The following is an 18,100-nucleotide window of genomic DNA, read 5'->3' as shown; positions in this document are numbered from 1 at the left end:
TGTGTATATACTGTCTCTTTCAGAAAGCAAACAAATCTATTCACTCCCCCTGCTGTTTTCCTGTTTGCAATTTATTTTTTTCTACACATTTCTTATCCAATTCTCTTTCGAAAGTTACGATTAAATCTGCTTCCACTACTGATCGCACATGCTCATTAAATAGGTCTGCAGTAATATCAGCGAGGAATTCCCAGATGCAGTTGATTGTTCTGGGTATTTGAGGTACCAATCAAGGATAAATAAGCCTGTACTCTCTACACTGCCAGATCAATACTATTATGGTCCTATCAATTCCTTATAGTCAATGCACTGAATGCGTAGCGGACAGATATGTACTAAAATGATGTAGGAATATATATTTAATCAATACTCACTGTGATTGCAGGGTGATTATAGACACATTTAACACAAGTCACAATCAGCAAACTCTCCAGATTTCACTGTTGCAGTGTGAAGGGTGCAATTATATTCAATACCATCTCATTTCAAAGTAGGGTGTTATGGAAGAATATATCTCTCAGTTTGTAACTGCATGCATGCTGATTTCAGTTCCCGCTTGGGAACATGGCGCTATTGCTCTTTTGCTGTTTCTTACAAGGGACTGGCCACAACATACAACAGTGTGTAGACATAGCTGTCAGGCGGCACAGTGGTTAGCACTGCTGCCTCACAGCGCCAGGAACCCGGGTTCAATTCTGGCCTCGGGTCACTGTCTGTGTGGAGTGTGCACGTTCTTCCCGTGTCTGCGTGGGTTTCCTCTGGGTGTTTCGGTTTCCTCCCACAGTCCAAAGATGTGCGGGTTAGGGTTGATTGGCCATGCTAAATTGCCCCTTCATGTCAGCGGGATTAGCAGGGTAAATATGTGGAGTTACGGGTATAGGACCTGGATGGGATTGTTGCTAGTACAGGCTCGATGGGCCGAATGGCCTCCTCCTGCACTGTAGGGTTTCTATGATTCTATGGTCTCATGCAACGGTGCCTTCTTAGTGACTTTTCTACTCAACCCAAGTAATTCCACAAGGTGGGGTTTTAAGCAAAAATGGTATTCATTAAAATATAACGTAGAATCCTACAGCACAGAAGTGCACACAGCCCATCAGCCTGTGATGGCTTTTTCAGGGTGCTATCCAATTGGCCCCATCCCTATAGCTATCCATCCCTCACAGTTCCGCATAGGTAATCGTTTCAAGCACTTATCCTTTCAATCTGCACCCTTCATCTTTTCGGATCGTAAGAACTCACTATGTCAGAATAATTTGACTCATCTTCCCCCTGCCTTCTCTCTGTTGATTATCTTGACGGCGGGGGGGGGAGGGTTGGAGGAGCCTGAGTAACCTCTGAGAGAGGAGAGACTGTTTTAAGTTTCAAAGGTTATACTGTGATGCGGGTGAGTTACTGCAGCCCCCTGGAGCTTTGCTTGATCGACCTCAGGAATCAGGGAGGAATTTCCCAACATTTTTCCTAAATTGACCACAGATTCTTTACCATTGGCTTTTTTTTTTCTTCCTTCCCCCAGCAGACTGTGCAACGAAGAGTTGACAATGTGCTTGGATCTGCCATGTCTTATGGTGCCACTGACCTCTTGTCAGTTGATAGAGGCATTTCAAATGATGAAAAGCAGAGTCGTTGCGGAGAAACTATTTCCTCTAAAGGGGCGAAATCCAGAACAAAGAGACATAACCTTAAAAGTCAAGCTTGGCCACCCAGGAGCAAATTTTGGAAATACTTTTTCCCACAAAGGGACGTAGAAACCTAGAATTCTCTCCCTCACAGCGTGCGTTTGAGATTAAGATTGATGGATTACTGTTATTTAAGGGACTCAATAAGAAGCCTCACAACACCAGGTCCAAGTCCAACAGGTTTATTTGGAACCACGAGCTTTTGGAGCGCTGCTCCTTCATCAGGTGCTGCTCACCTGATGAAGGAGCAATGCTCCGAAAGCTCGTGATTTCAAATAAACCTGTTGGACTTTAACCTGGTGTTGTGAGACTTCTTACTGTGCCCACCCCATTTGGAGATGCCAATGTGAACACCGGCATCTCCACATCAAGGGTCTCAATGGGTAAAGGTGGGTAAAGGTGGGAAAATGGAGCTGAGGATCTGAATAGTTGGAGGGGCTGAGTGGCCTCTTGCTATTCCTAATGTTCCAATGACAATGCACAGCTGAGACTCCTCGTTAAATGGATGTAAAAGTCTCACAGTAATTCATCAAATCACAATGTTTCTGGCGAGCAGACTTCCATGCAAAGGATTTTTTGGGGATTTAGCAAACGTTGTGTTGCAAAAATATTCACTCACTGTTCATCCATCACCTCTGCGCTCACTAACCCACACTGGCTCCCAGCCTGGCCCCAGTTTGCTGTTGAAATTCTCATCCTTGTTTTCAGCTCCTTCTATGGCCTTTTCTCTCCCTATCTCGGTAATCTCCTCCAACATCACAACCCCCCCCCCCCTCCAGCGTTGAGTTCTATGTAATCCTCCAATTCTGACTCTTGTGCCTCCTTTATTTTTAACCGCTCCACCGTCGGTGGTCATGCTTCCAGCTGCCTAAGTTCTGGAATTCCCTCTTTATTTAAGGCTGGGATGGACAGATTTTGTGGTCTCTCAGGGAATCATAGAATCGGTACAGTACAGAAGGAGGCCATTCAGCCCATCTAGTCTGTACCAACCGCAATCTCACCCAGGCCCTATTCCTGTAACCCTCATTTACCCTGATAATCCCCCTGACATTAGGGGTAATTTAGCATGGCCAATCAACCTAACCCGCACATATTTGGACTGTGCGAGGAGACCGGAGCGCCCGGAGGAAGCCCACACAGACACAGGGAGAATCTGCAAACTCCACACAGACAGTGACCTGAGGCTGGAATTGAACCTGGGTCCCTGGTGCTGTGAGACAGCAGTGCTAACCATTGTGCCACCGAATCGCGAGATGTGGAGAGCGGGTGGGGAAGTGGAGCAGAAATTCAAGGTTAGCCATGATCATATTGAAAGGCAGAGCAGGTCTGACAAGCCATATGGTTTATTCTTGCTTCTATTTCTGTTCTCATCACTCTTCCTTTAAGACATTCCTTAAAGCCTACTTTATTGACCAAGCTTTTGGTCACCTGACCTAATATCTCCTGCGGCTTGGTGTCAAACTTTCTGTTCCTGTGAAGCACCTTGGGCTGTTTTATCATAACGTGGTAAAATATCACCATATAAAGACAAGATGCCATTGGGTGTCCCTCCAAATAATGAAAAGGAAAGACCTCTGCTGCTGATGGAGACATTCCATTTTGTGTCGGAGCAATGGAATGGTTGGAATAAGTGGCTCACACACTTCAACATATGCAACTGCCTCCAATAGCCTTCTTCCAGCTAACTGGGAAAGTTTTTGAGGAACCTGTCGTTCCAACTTGATGGAGAATCATAAGAACATAAGAAATAGGAACAGGAGTAGGCCATCTAGCCCCTCGAGCCTGCCCCACCATTCAATAAGATCATGGCTGATCTGATAGTGGTTGAGTTCCACTTACCCGCCCGCTCCCCATAACCCTTAATTCCCTTATTGATCAGAAATCAATCTACCTGTGACTTAAACATATTTAACGAGGTAGCCTCCACTGCTTCAATGGGCAGAGAATTCCAGAGATTCACTACCCTCTGAGAGAAGAAGTTCCTCCTCAACTCTGTTCTAAACTGACTCCCCCTTATTTTGAGGCTGTGTCCTCCAGTTCTTGTTTCCTTTCTAAGTGGAAAGAATCTCTCTGCCTCTACCCTGTCGAGCCCCTTCATTATCTGATATGTCTCTATAAGATCTCCCCTCAGCCTTCCAAACTCCAACGAGTACAGGCTCAATCTACTTAATCTCTCCTCATAAGCTAATCCCCTCATCTCCGGAATCAATCATCTTTTCATTTATTTATGGGATATGGGCATCACTGGCTGGGCCAGCATTTGCTGCCCATCCCTAATTGTCCAGAGTAGCTTGCTAGGCCAATTCAGAGGGCATCTAAGAGCCAACAACATTGTTATGCATCTAGACTCACATGTAGGCCAGACCAGATAAGGATGGCAGGTTTCCTTCCATAAAGGACATTAGTGAAACAGATGGGTTTTTAAACAAAAAAATGGATAATTACTAAACTTTTAATTCCAGATTTTTATTGAATTTGAATTTCAATATCTGGGATTCAAACCCGAGGTCCCCTGAATTACTCTGGGTCTCTAGCTAACAAGTCCAGTGATAATACCACTATGCTACTGTCTCCCCATGCTCAGAATGAAGCAACAGTTAGGAGGAAGGGATGGGATCAGGATGGCAAGAAACCAGGAGATAAAAATACCTTTCTGAAAATGAACTAAAAGTTTTTGAAAGTTATCATTCAAAAAAAAATCTGGTTGAGGTATAGTCACATACTGTTCAATGCCATGCTTTGTCAAGACAGTAGTTGGGATTTTCAAAACTTTTCCCAGAACAGTATGGACAAATCTAGATCACCAATTAAGTCTATGTGGGATTTTCCATAACAGCTGACTTTTCTCAGCATATTGTATCCCTGTCATGCTGCATATAGATTGGCAACTGGGTACTTCAATACGCCTCACGAATGGCAACACACCTCACATCTCACAGATGCACCAATACAAACCAGTGTGACTCAATATGCAAACAGCGTCTATCTGATTTCCCCGAGTCCTTGTGTGCACTTCCTCATTCAGTCACTACTCGCACAGTATCTTGGTACAGCACACTCTGTACCCACACAGTTTATTATTTGGCAGCCACATGAGTTACTTGTAAGGCCGCCAGTCTGTCTCTGTTCCCAGTAAAAATGTTCCTGTCAATGACTCAATAACACTGACTTGAGAAGACCTTCGCTGAGTGCATGTTTTGATTTGCTTGCAATTCTTGTTGTCACTGCAAGAGAGATATCAACTGCGTGCCAAGCTTAACAGTATCTGAAGATGCACTCCCATTTGAATGTTTATTTAACGTATAACGATGGGTGGGAGCAGGGGCAGCTCCATCCATAACCTTTGACCTTTTGGAATTTTTACCTATCATTTTAAATTTATTGAGGTTTTGTGGCCGGTCTGCTGAATTCGGGGTCTGCTGGATGCGCATTTCGGGGTCATCCAACGTCATGTACAATGAGGTGCATAGTGTGTCTGAGAGGAAGGGGTGATGATAGTTCTCAAATCGCTCCACGTTCGGGGATTTTCTTCACCTCATGTCTGGGTCTGTGCTGGACTAATTGCTAGGGATTAGTTTCCATGATTACTCCATTATCATAGAGTCCCTACAGTGCAGAAGAGGCCATTCAGTCCATCGAGTCAACATCAACTTTCTGACAGAATATCTTACCCTGTCTCCCACCTCATTCCCGTGACCACACATGTTTACCATGGCTAATCCATCTAACCTGCACATCTTTGGACTATGGGAGGAAACTGGAGCACCCAGAGGGAACCCACGCAGACATGGGGAGAACGTGCAGACTCCACACAGACAGTGACCCAAACCGGGAATCAAACCCAGGTCCCTGGCGCTGTGAGGCTGCAGTGCTAACCACTGTGCCACCCGGGAAGGGCCGGTCAATCCTGTCCACAGTGTCCAATCCATCAAAAATGACTTTGAAAGAGCTTTGCCTGCATGCTTGCGAAACTGACTTCAAGAAAGACACTCGCGTTTGTTCAACGGTTCTCCCTTTGAATTTGGAGGATGCGGCGGAAACATCGCTGATGAAATTTCTCAAGGGACCTTCTGTGCTGAGGTCTCTCTCCAGTACAGGAATGTTGTGACAACAACTGCTAGATACACTTGGAACTTGTTGATTTACAGAGATATTTGTTGTCAAATACTCACTGTAGCATGTAACTCAACAGTTACATCTGCTCTAATGTCCCCTTATCTGGCTCCAGTGTTGCAGCTCCTGTGGAGTACCTTGGGACATTAAAGGTGCTATATAAAAAGAATGGAAAATTTCCTTCCCCAAAGGGCATTGGTGAACCAGATGGGTTTTTCCGACAATGGCTCCACAGTCATCAGTCGATTCTTAATTTTTGTTTTTATTGAATTAAAATTCCAACATCTGCTGTGGTAGGATTTGAACCTGGGTCACCAAAACATTAGCTGAGTTTCTGGATCAATAGCCTAGTGACAATACCACTAGGCCATCGCCTCCCCTAGATGGCTCCCATCAAATCCACATCTTTAAGTGAACATACATTTAGCGCAAAACAAGGAACATTTGAGAACATCCTCACAATTCGATCCTTTTATCTTATAAGTTCATAAGATATAGGAGCAGAATTAGGCCATTCAGCCCATTGAGTCCGCTCCGCCATTCGACCATAGTTGATATGCTCCTCGTCCTCATTTTCCTGCCTTCTCCCCATAACCTTCAACCCATTACCATTTAAAAATCTGTCTAACTCCTCCTTAAATTTACTTACTGTCCCAGCATCCACCGCACTTTGGGGTAGCGAATTCCACCGATTCACAACCCTTTGGGAAAAGCAGTTTCTCCTCAACGCTGTTTCAAATTTGCTACCCCTTATCCTAAGACTATGACCTCTCGTCCTAGAATGCCCCATCAGCGGAAGCATCAGCTCCACGTCTACTTTATCCATACATTTTTCGCAAAAGACAAAAAAATCCCAAAGTGACTAAGATATTCCTCCTGCTTACTGTATCAGTGCGCAATCTCGCTTTCATATGCCTGGTGTTTATTTGAAATGCAAGAGTTAATATTGACAAAATGTACCGAGGCGGGAAAAATGTTCAGCGGCAAATTTTCTCCTGAAGTGAAAATAAACAGTAACAAACTGGTGGAACCCGTATGTAATAATAAACTTTTTTCATCTTCTTCTCACTAAGCACCATCTGCAATCAGTCATCCGTGGATATAAATAGTCCTTTGTACCAGATTCTCAGATAGCATTTTTCGAACACACCTACCTCTTTTTAAGTACCCCTTTCCCTCACAGTTAGGGGTCTGGCTCTATGGTCATTTGAATACTTTACACCCTATTAACACAATTGCTCAGCAAGTGAATCTTTGGGGACTAATAACGACACATTGTTTCCCTTTACTTCCTAAACTGTTATGTATTTTGTAAAGCAATATATACAGATTTGTAGATATTAATCTGCCAATAAACTGCGCTGTTGTTTCATGGTCTAATCTGTGTGTGTTGCTTTCACCAGTGGCAGGAAAACAGTCGACATGTTTTCTAACTGTCAGAACACAAAAACTGTTTTCAAAACTGTCGATTGCAACATTGAGAGGGTGTTCTCCTCCGCTTTTGTGTGGACATCAATAAAGATTGTAGCAACAGAGAGAACAAAGAACAATTTGCATTTATATAGTGGCCTCCCCGACCTCAGTAACGCCCCAAAGCACTTTACAGTCTATGAAGTGCTTTGGCACGTATAGTAAAACAGCAAAGTGATAATGACTAGATAATCTGTTTTTTGGTGATGTTGATTGAGGGGTAAATATTGACCAGGACACTGGGGACAACTCCCCTGCTTTTTGTTGCAATAGTGCCATCAGATGTTCCGCATCTACCTGAGAGGGCAGAAAAAGGGTCGTGGGTTAGGCATCTCATCTGAAAGATTATCCCCTCCGACAGTGCAGCACTCCCTCAGTATATGTCTAAGATTGCTAGTCTACATTTTGTGCTCAGGTCTCTGGAGTTGAACATGAACCCGCGACTTTCTGACTCAGACAGAGTACTACCCACTGAGCCAGGCCTGAAACCCAAAGCAGCTGTCGGGCCTTCCCCCGACAATCTGTTTTCAAACCAAAGAATCTTCAACTTTATCTTGACTAGTACATTTACTTAAAGAGGCTTTCAGCATCAGAAAATAATGATCCAACTTAACGGATTTCATGCCAAAGCAATGGGTTTGATTATTTAGTATCCCAGGCCTACCTGGAATTTTGGCAAGTCTTGCTTTTAACCTGGCATTTAGAAGAAAATGCACCAAGATAAATAAAACAGCCAAATACGATCTTTTCACTTCAACCTAATTTTGAACGTGCTGCAAGTTTGATTTTCATAGAACCGGCACCCAAAGGGGAATTTAATTGAAAATAGGACGTGCCCTAAGGGAAGGGGAGATATTAAGAAGTGGTAAGTAGTAATGGTTTACTCACCAGCATGATCTGCTGCCAGCTGTTTATGACCGTGAATTGTTGTGGCGCGTATGTGTGTGTGTGTGTGGACGTTGCACAATTTGGAAACAGTGCACTGTTTTCATCACTCGAGCGCTCTCTTACTCCCCGCTCCTGCAGTTCTGAGTAATGTCACAGCTGGTCACAAGGGCTAGCTCATCATTTCTAAGAGGTCAAAATTCATCTTGGGTGACCATACAATAAAGGAGAGGCTACTGAATTGGTTGCCTGGTTTGAGGATGAATATCGGGCAAGGTGCATAAGTGAAGGCTAACTCGATATCATCTACCACCACTCAATCTGAATATGTAACCCTGTATGTAAACACCAGGGTGCCGATTAAGGCCACCGTATCAGTCAATGAAGTGGAACCTGGGGATGGAATTTACAGCAGAACTCATGGCAAACAGTCTATTTCACAGCAAACAAAGTCTACTCACATAGCAAACAGTCTACAGAGTCTACTTAAAAAGGATTTCTACTTGTTAAGATCCTTGGCTTTAACCTGGCAAAGGAATAAAGCAAAAAGTAAATATTGTGGATGCTGGAATCTGAAACAAAAACAGAAAATGCTGGAAAATCTCAGCAGGTCTGACAGCATCTGTGGGAGTCATGATGTGGAGATGCCGGCGTTGGACTGGGGTGAACACAGTAAGAAGTTTAACAACACCAGGTTAAAGTCCAACAGGTTTATTTGGTAGCAAATACCATAAGCTTTTGGAGCACAGCTCCTTCGTCAGATGGAGTGGATATCTGTTCTCAAACCTTTGAGTTTGAGAACAGATATCCACTCCATCTGACGAAGGAGCTGTGCTCCAAAAGCTTATGGTATTTGCTACCAAATAAACCTGTTGGACTTTAACCTGGTGTTATGAGACTTCTTACTGAGCATCTGTGGGGACAGAATAGAGCCAACGTTTCTAGCCTAGCTCTGACACAAGGTCATCTAGACATCCCTTGATACCCAGACTTCACATAAGTGAGAAACGTATCAATCGCGACTTGAAAGATTCTCTCCCGGAACCCAGGACCCTTTTCAGGAGAGGAGTCCATTGCCTGTCGGAGAAGCCTAACTTCAAAGCCTCACAATACCTGAGCAAATTCTGCCCTCTCCCTCGCCGTTGTTAAAGACCCTCACCCTTTCCAATTCAAGATCGCCATAGTTCTGAAGAAGAATTCACATTTGACTCCAAACGTTATCTCTCTTTCTCTTCCCACAGATGCTGCAAGACCAGCTGAATATTTCCAGCACTTCCTGTTTTTATTTCAGCTTTCCAGCATCTGCAGTAGTTTGCTTTTAATACCTTACACACAAACATGATGAAATCTCCAAAAGTACTCAGTAAACGTGCTGGAACAGTTCTGGTATTGTGCAGCCATTTTTCTTTGGAATGGATTGCGATGGGAGCTGAGTTCTCAGAATTTGAGATCTCTCAGGGAAATCTGCCTCCTGAATAACGCAGAGTGGGGACATTTGAACATATGAAAAGGATGAGCGGCAAAAGGTTACTTAGCCCAACGAGCGTGCTGCAGAGAGTTGGATGCTTGAATAATCATGGTTTAGAGTCGACACTCCCTGCACAATGGGAGTCATGTGCTTTCCCGAGAAGGCAAAAACACAGGTGACAACCCAAGGGTTTTGAGGGAAAATCATTTTCTGAATGGAATGTCAAATGTGTGGTGGCCGACACGACATGCACCAGTTTAAACTGCTTGCTCCTTCAGCACAACATCCAGCGTTCGTGATCATAGAAATCTTAATAACCCTACAGTGCAGAAGGAGGCCCATCGAGTCTGCACCAACGACAATCTCACCCAGGCCCTATCCCCGTAACCCCACATATTTACCCCGCTAATCCCTCTAACCTACACATCCCGGGATGCTAAGGGGCAATTTAGAATGGCCAATGCACCTAACCCGCACATTTCTGGACTGTGGGAGGAAACTGGAGCACCGAGAGGAAACCCACGCAGACACAGGGAGAACATGCAGACTCCGCACAGACAGTGACCCAAGTCGGGAATCGAACCCAGGTCCCTGGAGCTGGGACGCAGCAGTGCTAACCACTGTGTCACCCTGCCATCCAAATGCTTAGCTTTTAAGTGCTATCCTTAAGCCAGGAATCCAGGTTTTGGGTTCAAACCCCATTCCAAAACTTGACCATGAAACCTAGGTGGACACTCGCAGTGCAGTAGCGATGGAGTGCTGCACTGGCGAAGGGGTTTTTTTCCTGTTGAGAGCTTGTACTATGTCTACCCTCTCAGACGGAGCACTTTTTTTTCAAAGAGGAACATTATACAAGGCATTGATGAGGCCGCACCTGGAGTATTGTGCACAGTTTTGGTCCCCATATTTGAGGAAAGATGTATTGGCAGTGGAAGCAGTTCAGAGGAGGTTCACTAGATTGAGTCCAGAGATGAAATTATCGGCCAGTAAGTTTGACGTCGGTGGTGGGCAAGTTATTGGAAGGTGTGATAAGGGATAGGATCTACAAATATTTGGATAGACAGGGACTTATTAGGGAGAGTCAACATGGCTTTGTGCGTGGTAGGTCATGTTTGACCAATCTATTAGAGTTTTTCGAGGAGGTTACCAGGAAAGTGGATGAAGGGAAGGCGGTGGATGTTGTCTACCTGGATTTCAGCAAGGCCTTTGACAAGGTCCCTCATGGGAGGTTAGTTAGGAAGGTTCAGTCGCTGGGTATACATGGGGAGGTAGTAAATTGGATAAGACACTGGCTCAATGGAAGAAGCCAGAGAGTGGTTGTGGAGGATTGCTTCTCTGACTGGAGGCCTGTGACTAGTGGTGTGCCGCAGGGATCGGTGTTGGGTCCATTGTTGTTTGTCATCTATATCAATGATCTGGATGATAATGTGGTAAATTGGATCAGCAAGTTTGCTGATGATACAAAGATTGGAGGTGTAGTGGACAGTGAGGAAGGTTTTCAAAGCTTGCAGAGGGATTTGGACCAACTAGAAAAATGGGCTGAAAAATGGCAAATGGAATTTAACGCAGACAAGTGTGAGATATTGCACTTTGGAAGGACAAACCAAAGAAGAACGTACAGGGTAAATGGTAGGACTCTGAAGAGTGCAGTTGAACAGAGGGATCTGGGAATACAGGTTCAGAGTTCCCTAAAAGTGACGTCACAGGTGGATAGGGTCGTAAAGAGTGCCTTTGGTACATTGGCCTTTATAAATCGGAGTATCGAGTATAAAAGTTGGAGTGTTATTGTAAGGTTATATAAGGCATTGGTGAGGCCGAATTTGGAGTATTGTGTACAGTTTTGGTCACCTAGTTACAGGAAGGATGTAAATAAGATTGAAAGAGTGCAGAGAAGGTTCACAAGGATGTTGCCGGGACTTGAGAAGCTGAGTTACAGAGAGAGATTGAATAGGTTGGGACTTTATTCCCTGGAGCGTAGAAGATTGAGGGGAGATTTGATAGAGGTGTATAAGATTTTGATGGGTATAGATAGAGTGAATGCAAGCAGGCTTTTTCCGCTGAGGCTAGGGGAGAAAAAAACCAGAGGGCATGGGTTAAGGGTGAAAGGAGAAAAGTTTAAAGGGAATATTAGGGGGGGCTTCTTCACGCAGAGAGTGGTGGGAGTGTGGAATGAGCTGCCGGATAAAGTGGTAAATGCGGGGTCACTTTTAACATTTAAGAAAAACTTGGACAGGTTCATGGATGAGAGGGGTGTGGAGGGATATGGTCCAAGTGCAGGTCAGTGGGACTAGGCATAAAATGGTTCGGCACAGACAAGAAGGGCCAAAAGGCCTGTTTCTGAGCTGTAATTTTCTATGGTTCTATGAGGGGGTTGTTGTATGAAGAGAGATTGAACAGTTTAGGCTAATATTCTCTGGAATTTAGAAGAATGAGGAGAGATTAAATTGAGGTATTCAAGGTGATAAAAGATATGGATAAAGTAGACGTGGAGCAAATGCTTCCTCTTGTGGGGTGTTCGAGGACAAGAGGTCATAGTCTTCGGATAAGGGGCAGCAATTTTAAAACAGAGTTGAGGAGAAACTACTTCTCCCAAATGGTTGTGAATCTGTGGAATTCGCTACCCCAAAGTGTGGTGGATGCTGGGACAGCATCCAATTCCAAAGAGAGGTGAATTAAAACCAACAGAAGTAGGGGGCCTGACACAGCACATTCCGTAGAGTGCAATGTCAAGCATGAAAAGTAACAGTAAGTAGTCTCACAACACCAGGGTAAAGTCCAACAGGTTTATTTGGTAGCACGAGCTTTCGGAGCGCTGCCCCTTCATCAGGTGAGTGACACTCACCTAATGAAGGGGCAACCTCCGAAAGCTTGTGCTACCAGATAAACCTGTTGGACTTTACCCTGGTGTTGTGAGACTACTTACTGTGCCCACCCCAGTCCAAAGCCAGCAACTCCACATCATGAAAAGTAATCACACAAAGTAAACTTAAGAAGGAGTTAGACAGATTTTTAATTGGTAATGGATTGAAGGGTTATGGGAAGAAGGCAGGAAAATGGGGATGAGGAGCATATCAGCCATGATCGAATGGCGGAGCAGACGCGATGGGGCGAATGGCTGCATTCTGCTCCTATATCTTATCTTATGAACTTATAAGAAGATAGTAGATCTTCCTGGTGCCCTGGGCCAATATTTATCCCTCAACCAACATCACAAAAACACACTATCTGGTCATTTATCTCATTGCTGCCTGTGGGATCTTGCACAAGTCGCCATATTTCCTACATTAGGACAACCAGTACATTTTAAAATGGACTGGAAAACACTTTCGAAAGTCCTAAGGTCACGAAAAGGGCGGCATAAGTGCAAGCTCTTTGACAAAGGGCCATCTGGACTCGAAACGTCAGCTCTTTTCTCTTCTTACAGACACTGCCAGGCCTGCTGAGATTTTCCAGCATTTTCCCTTTCGGTTTCAGATTCCAGCACCCGCAGTAATTTGCTTTTATAAGTGTAAGCCCTTTCTTTTTAACTGGATGTACACGTAGCAACGCCCGACCAACATTCAGGTGTGCATTGGTGTTGTCAATTTTATAAAGGAAAAGGACATTGGTTTGTTTATTGCTGAAATTGATGCTCCGATAATAATAAATTACTTCACAACGATGCCGCCTTGCCCTGATTGAATAACAGGAAGTTGAATTCCCTGAAGTAGCATCATTCCAATAAGCAGCGGTTGACACTTTGCTGTCACATGTGTTTCTGTTTACGAGAGAGCCATTGATGTTTACAATGCTGAAGAATATGACATCCGATTTCAAAGAGAGGTGAACTAAAACCAGGAGAAGTAGGAGCCCTTAAAGTGCTGCGTCAAGCATAGAAAGTAACCACACAAGTAGCCGATGGATCTGCCAAGGCAACAACTCATCCCAGCCCGGGTTCCAAGTACTGTTTCTGTTGGCCAGAGGATAAATGAGGAGACTAGCATTCTGTTAAAAGAGACGCATTGTCTTCTCTTCACTTGTGCCAGTCGATATGTAAGCCACAGCACTCAGGGCAAGAGCAAAGGCTCATAAGAGTGGAATTAATGTTCAGTCCAAATTGCTGGAACATTGCAAGGAAGAGCACTTATGCTCTGTAATATGCTTCACACTGCCATCTATTAATATAAAGAGGTCATTTTACGATGCCTCATTTTATTCCACCCAAGTGGCGTCTGTAGTTTACAAAACTGTCAAAGAAGCATTCAGATTCTTCGCCAGCTTTTTTCTTTCAGGATTTTCGGTACTTTGAAAACGTGGTTTGTTCTCACTGGAACGACGGAGGTTGAGGGGCGACCTGATAGAAGTCTACAGAATTATGAGGGGCATGGACAAAGTGGATAGTCAGAAGCTTTTTCCCAGGGTGGAAGAGTCAATTACTAGGGGGCATAGGTTTAAGGTGCGAGGGGCAAGGTTCAAAGGAGATGTACGAGGCAAGTGTTTTTACACAGAGGGTGGTGGGTGCCTGGAACTTGCTGCCGGGGGAGGTAGTGGAAGCAGATACGATAGTAAGGGGTGTCTGGACAAATAAATGAATAGGATGGGAATAGAGGGATATGGTCCCCGGAAGGGTAGGGGGTTTTAGTTCAGGTGGGTAGCATGGTCGGTGAAGGCTTGGAGGGCCGAAGGGCCTGTGCTGTAATTTTCTTTGTTCTTTGTACTTAATTGGGTTTAAAGGATTAGGGTATGGTATAAAGGGTATGAACTGAGAGATTAGCAGGAGGAGTTGGTTAGTTTGCATCTATTGCCTTGTTGCGGGACTTTGCGGCCCTCTGGCAGGATTCCCCGTGGCAGATGCAGTGAGCCGGCCAAAAGTCCATTGATTTCACCGAGACGAGAAGATGCTGCCCGCGGGGATGGGGGATTGGGGAATGGCGGGGGGGGGGGGGGGGGGGGGGGGGGGCGGGGTCGGGGAGCGTGGGCCTGAAGATTCTGGCCTTGCACTCTCAGTGTTATCTGCTAATGAAATCCTGATTCACGAATGTGTGGAACCACTAATTGCAAAGTTGTTCTTGTCTCACAGAAAGAGGAGAAGCTTGTATTTAAATAGCAACTTTTATGACCCCAGGGCCAACGAAGGCTGGAGTTCTCTGACTGCTCGCTCTGTTCCCGGTGTGCGGTGGCTACATTGGGAAATCCCATTGACTGCAGTGGGATCGAAGGATCCCATTGCTAGCAAACGATGCGCCACCTCTCGATGCTGAGAAACCTGCTGATGGGAGGCCGGACAATTCCGCCTGTAGTGTAACAATCCTAAACATTAATTCGACAAACTGAAACACTAAATATTCAATATTGTTGGATGTATCGTCATTGCCACTTTGTCTACAACTGAGAAGTTGGAAAATTACGAATGGAAGAAAATGACCCATTCATGAACAATCTTTCACATCCTCGGCACCCCACAGCTAATATGCACTTTTAGCTGTTCACAATGCTCTAGTGTGTATTTTTGTGTTGGGTAAAGGACATGGAACTAAGGCAAAAAAATGGAATTGAGGTACAGGTCATTCATGATCTACTTGAATGACGGAGCAGGCCTGAGGGGCTGAACGGCCTCCTCCTGTTCCTGGAGTTCCTTTGTTATGGAGACAACAGCACAAGCTTCTAAGTTTCATCATATTTAGTACAAACAACCACCAACATTTCTAATCAGAATTATTATTAGTTTCTGTGCTTTCAAGTAAACGCCAAGTGATTCAAGTTGGGCCAATCAAGCACAACTGCACATTTGCCAACATTGTAATTCTTTGCTGTAACCATTGCTGATATAGCACAGTTGACTTCTGATATCAAATAGGCTTCCAAACACCAACATAAGAATATAGCATTAGTTTTGCGACAGTATAATTTGCCACTCTAAAATAGACAATAACATGGGACCAACGTTCCACTTTTAACTGTGTTTCTTTCCTGAAATTTGAAAATTGTGAGGGGTCCACTTACCTCACCAGGTTGTGGGATGGTCAGTTTCGGTAATTTGCACTTGGCACTTGCTGTGCTGGGCTTCCCGTCCAGGAGACTCCCAAACAACTGGCTGCTAAAAGCATCCTCGATTTCCATGAGTGGTTTCAGCTCAGGTGACTCAATAGGAGCTTGGTCCTGTCCATCCATCGGCCTTACATAAGCAGTGGGCTTCTGCTGTATCATGTTTGACTTGGAATAGAGTCCTGCGGGGAAGTTCTGAGCAGACAGCGTACTGCTACAGGGTATCAGTGATGTAGAAGGGGCTGGGGATTCAGAAGCATGGGGAACAGCGTCGGTGTCGACGGGGGACTTTGCGTGGCAGCTGTCCTTGTAGGAATGGTCTCCGCTGCTGGATTTGGAGTGGCTGTGTCTTTTGGAACGGGAAGTGGCATTGGGACTGGGTGACTGCGACTTAATGCACTCGTCCACAGCTGCCTGGTGATCACCCTTGTGCATCTCTGTCTGGTTGCAGTAAAGGTCACTGTACCTGTCCTGCATCTGTTCGTGCGTGACGGGATGCTTTCCTCTGCTCTGCTGATTGCTGGACTGGCTGTTAGACTGCACACCATGCCCACTCCCGGAGCCATGACCACCGCGAGACCAGTCCATCCGGGATTTCTTGTTGCCCTGGTGCAACAACGTCGAACTCAGCGACAGAGAGGAGGAAGGCGGAGGCATACACGTCGACGAATGACTGCTACTTTGGTGGGATGGCACCATTTTGGTTCTCGGCTCGGCGAAGAAGCTCTGCTCCATTTCCTCGACTGGGGTCTGTGGCAGCAAAGATTTGGGGATCCCCACAAGGTGACTCTGGTTCGAGCGGTTCGTTAACAGATCCTTCATTTCATCATAGTTACCTAACGTACTCTGCACACGATTGGAAAGAGCATCGCCCTTGCTGGTCTGAAAGAAAGTAGATGGCATACAAAACTAAACAGTAATTATTTTAAAAGCACAACGAAGAATCCTTACACTGCACTATAATCATTCCGCTCCACTGACCAAGGATGATTTGTTTGCCACATGACATTAGGTAAGTTAGCTCGTGACTTGCATACTATGGAATGTTACAGTAACCCAAAACCATTAAATACGATCATTTGTGAGGCTACAGTGGTTACGCGAAAACCTAGCTGGTTCACCAATGCTCCAATAGGGGAGTAGGAAAGATGCCACTCTTAGCCATTGTGCCACACATGTGACTCCAGTCCCACATGCTGCAGTTGTGGCACAGCACAGTGGCTCAGTGGCTCAGTGGTTAGCACAGCTGCCTCACAGTGCCAGGGATCTGGGTTCAATTGTAGTCTTGGGTGTAAAGTTTGCACGTTCTCCCCTGTGTCTGCATGGGTTTCCTCCAGGTGCTCTGGTTTCCTCTGAAGATGTGCAGGTTAGGTGGATTGGCCATGCTAAATTGCCCCTTAGTGTCCAAAGATGTGCAGGTTAGGTGGATTGGCCATGCTAAATTGCCCCTTAGTGTCCAAAGATGTGCAGGTTATGTGGATTGGCCATGCTAAATTGCCCCTTAGTGTCCAAAGATGTGCAGGTTTGGTGGATTGGCCATGCTAATTTGCCTCTTAGTCTCCAAAGATGTGCAGGTTAGGTGGATTGGCCATGCTAAATTGCCCTTCAGTGTCCAAATATGTGCAGGTTAGGTGGATTGGCCATGCTAAATTGCCCCTTAGTGTCCAAAGATGTGCAGGTTAGGTGGATTGACCATACTAATTTGCCTCTTAGTGTCCAAAGATGTGCAGGTTAGGTGGTTTGGCCATGCTAATTTGCCTCTTAGTGTCCAAAGATGTGTGGGTTAGGTGGATTGGCCATGCTAAATTGTCCCGTGGTGTCCAAAGATGTGCAGGTTAGGTGGATTGGCCATGCTAAATTGTCCCATGGTGTCCTAAGGTGTGGAGGTTAGGGGGATTAGTGAGGTAAATGGGTGGGGTTATGGGGATAGGATGGAAGTGGGCCTGGGTAAAGATGCTCTCTCATGAGAGTCGGTGCAGACTCGATGGGCCAATTGGCCTCCTTCTACACTGTAGGGATTTGATGAGTTGACTGCTAAAACCCTGTGAGATGGCCGGGGCTACTCAGCTATTACAATCAAACATTGTGTTGGAAAGGTCCTGCTCGATGATGCATGGGCTGTTTATAAAACCTCGTGGGCATCATCCACAAACTGCAACCAAATAAAAAATTATCACATGGGTGGGACCAGCTGTGTGAAACAGCCAGTCCCAGAGCAGTGGCAGATACCATTTCTGTCACACTACAGATAATGCCAAAGGATGTCAAGCCAATCTTGAAAGGTCATTAATTTAGTCCTCTCAACAGTTGCCAAAAGAACAATTGCTTTTGAAGGTTGCATATTAAAGGCAGCAGAATATACACCCAGTACCAGCCTTTGATTTTTTTTCTGCTACCCTTTTAAGTTTGGGAATTATTCCGTTGAGGATTGGAAGGAGGGAGTTAATCATTAAACATTTGG

At 45.1% G+C, this 18,100-nt stretch overlaps 1 protein-coding gene across 2 annotated transcripts in view; it reads right to left on the bottom strand.

Annotated features, from left to right (window-relative positions):
• The window catches only part of aff2 (AF4/FMR2 family, member 2), a 518,040-nt gene that overhangs the window by 373,615 nt on the left and 126,325 nt on the right, over nt 1–18,100 (bottom strand). The window contains exon 3 of one of the 2 annotated variants that reach the window (XM_078211764.1): nt 15,598–16,521. In XM_078211764.1, coding sequence (XP_078067890.1) covers nt 15,598–16,521 — 924 coding nt within the window. Of the gene's footprint in view, nt 1–15,597; nt 16,549–18,100 lie in introns of both variants that reach the window. The other variant, XM_078211763.1, reaches the window with a different exon arrangement.

Source organism: Mustelus asterias, chromosome 4 (assembly GCF_964213995.1).
Source record: "Mustelus asterias chromosome 4, sMusAst1.hap1.1, whole genome shotgun sequence".
Classification (NCBI taxonomy): domain Eukaryota; kingdom Metazoa; phylum Chordata; class Chondrichthyes; order Carcharhiniformes; family Triakidae; genus Mustelus; species Mustelus asterias.
The sequence above is the reverse complement of the archived record's forward strand: the minus strand, read 5'-3'. Positions and strand labels throughout refer to the sequence as shown.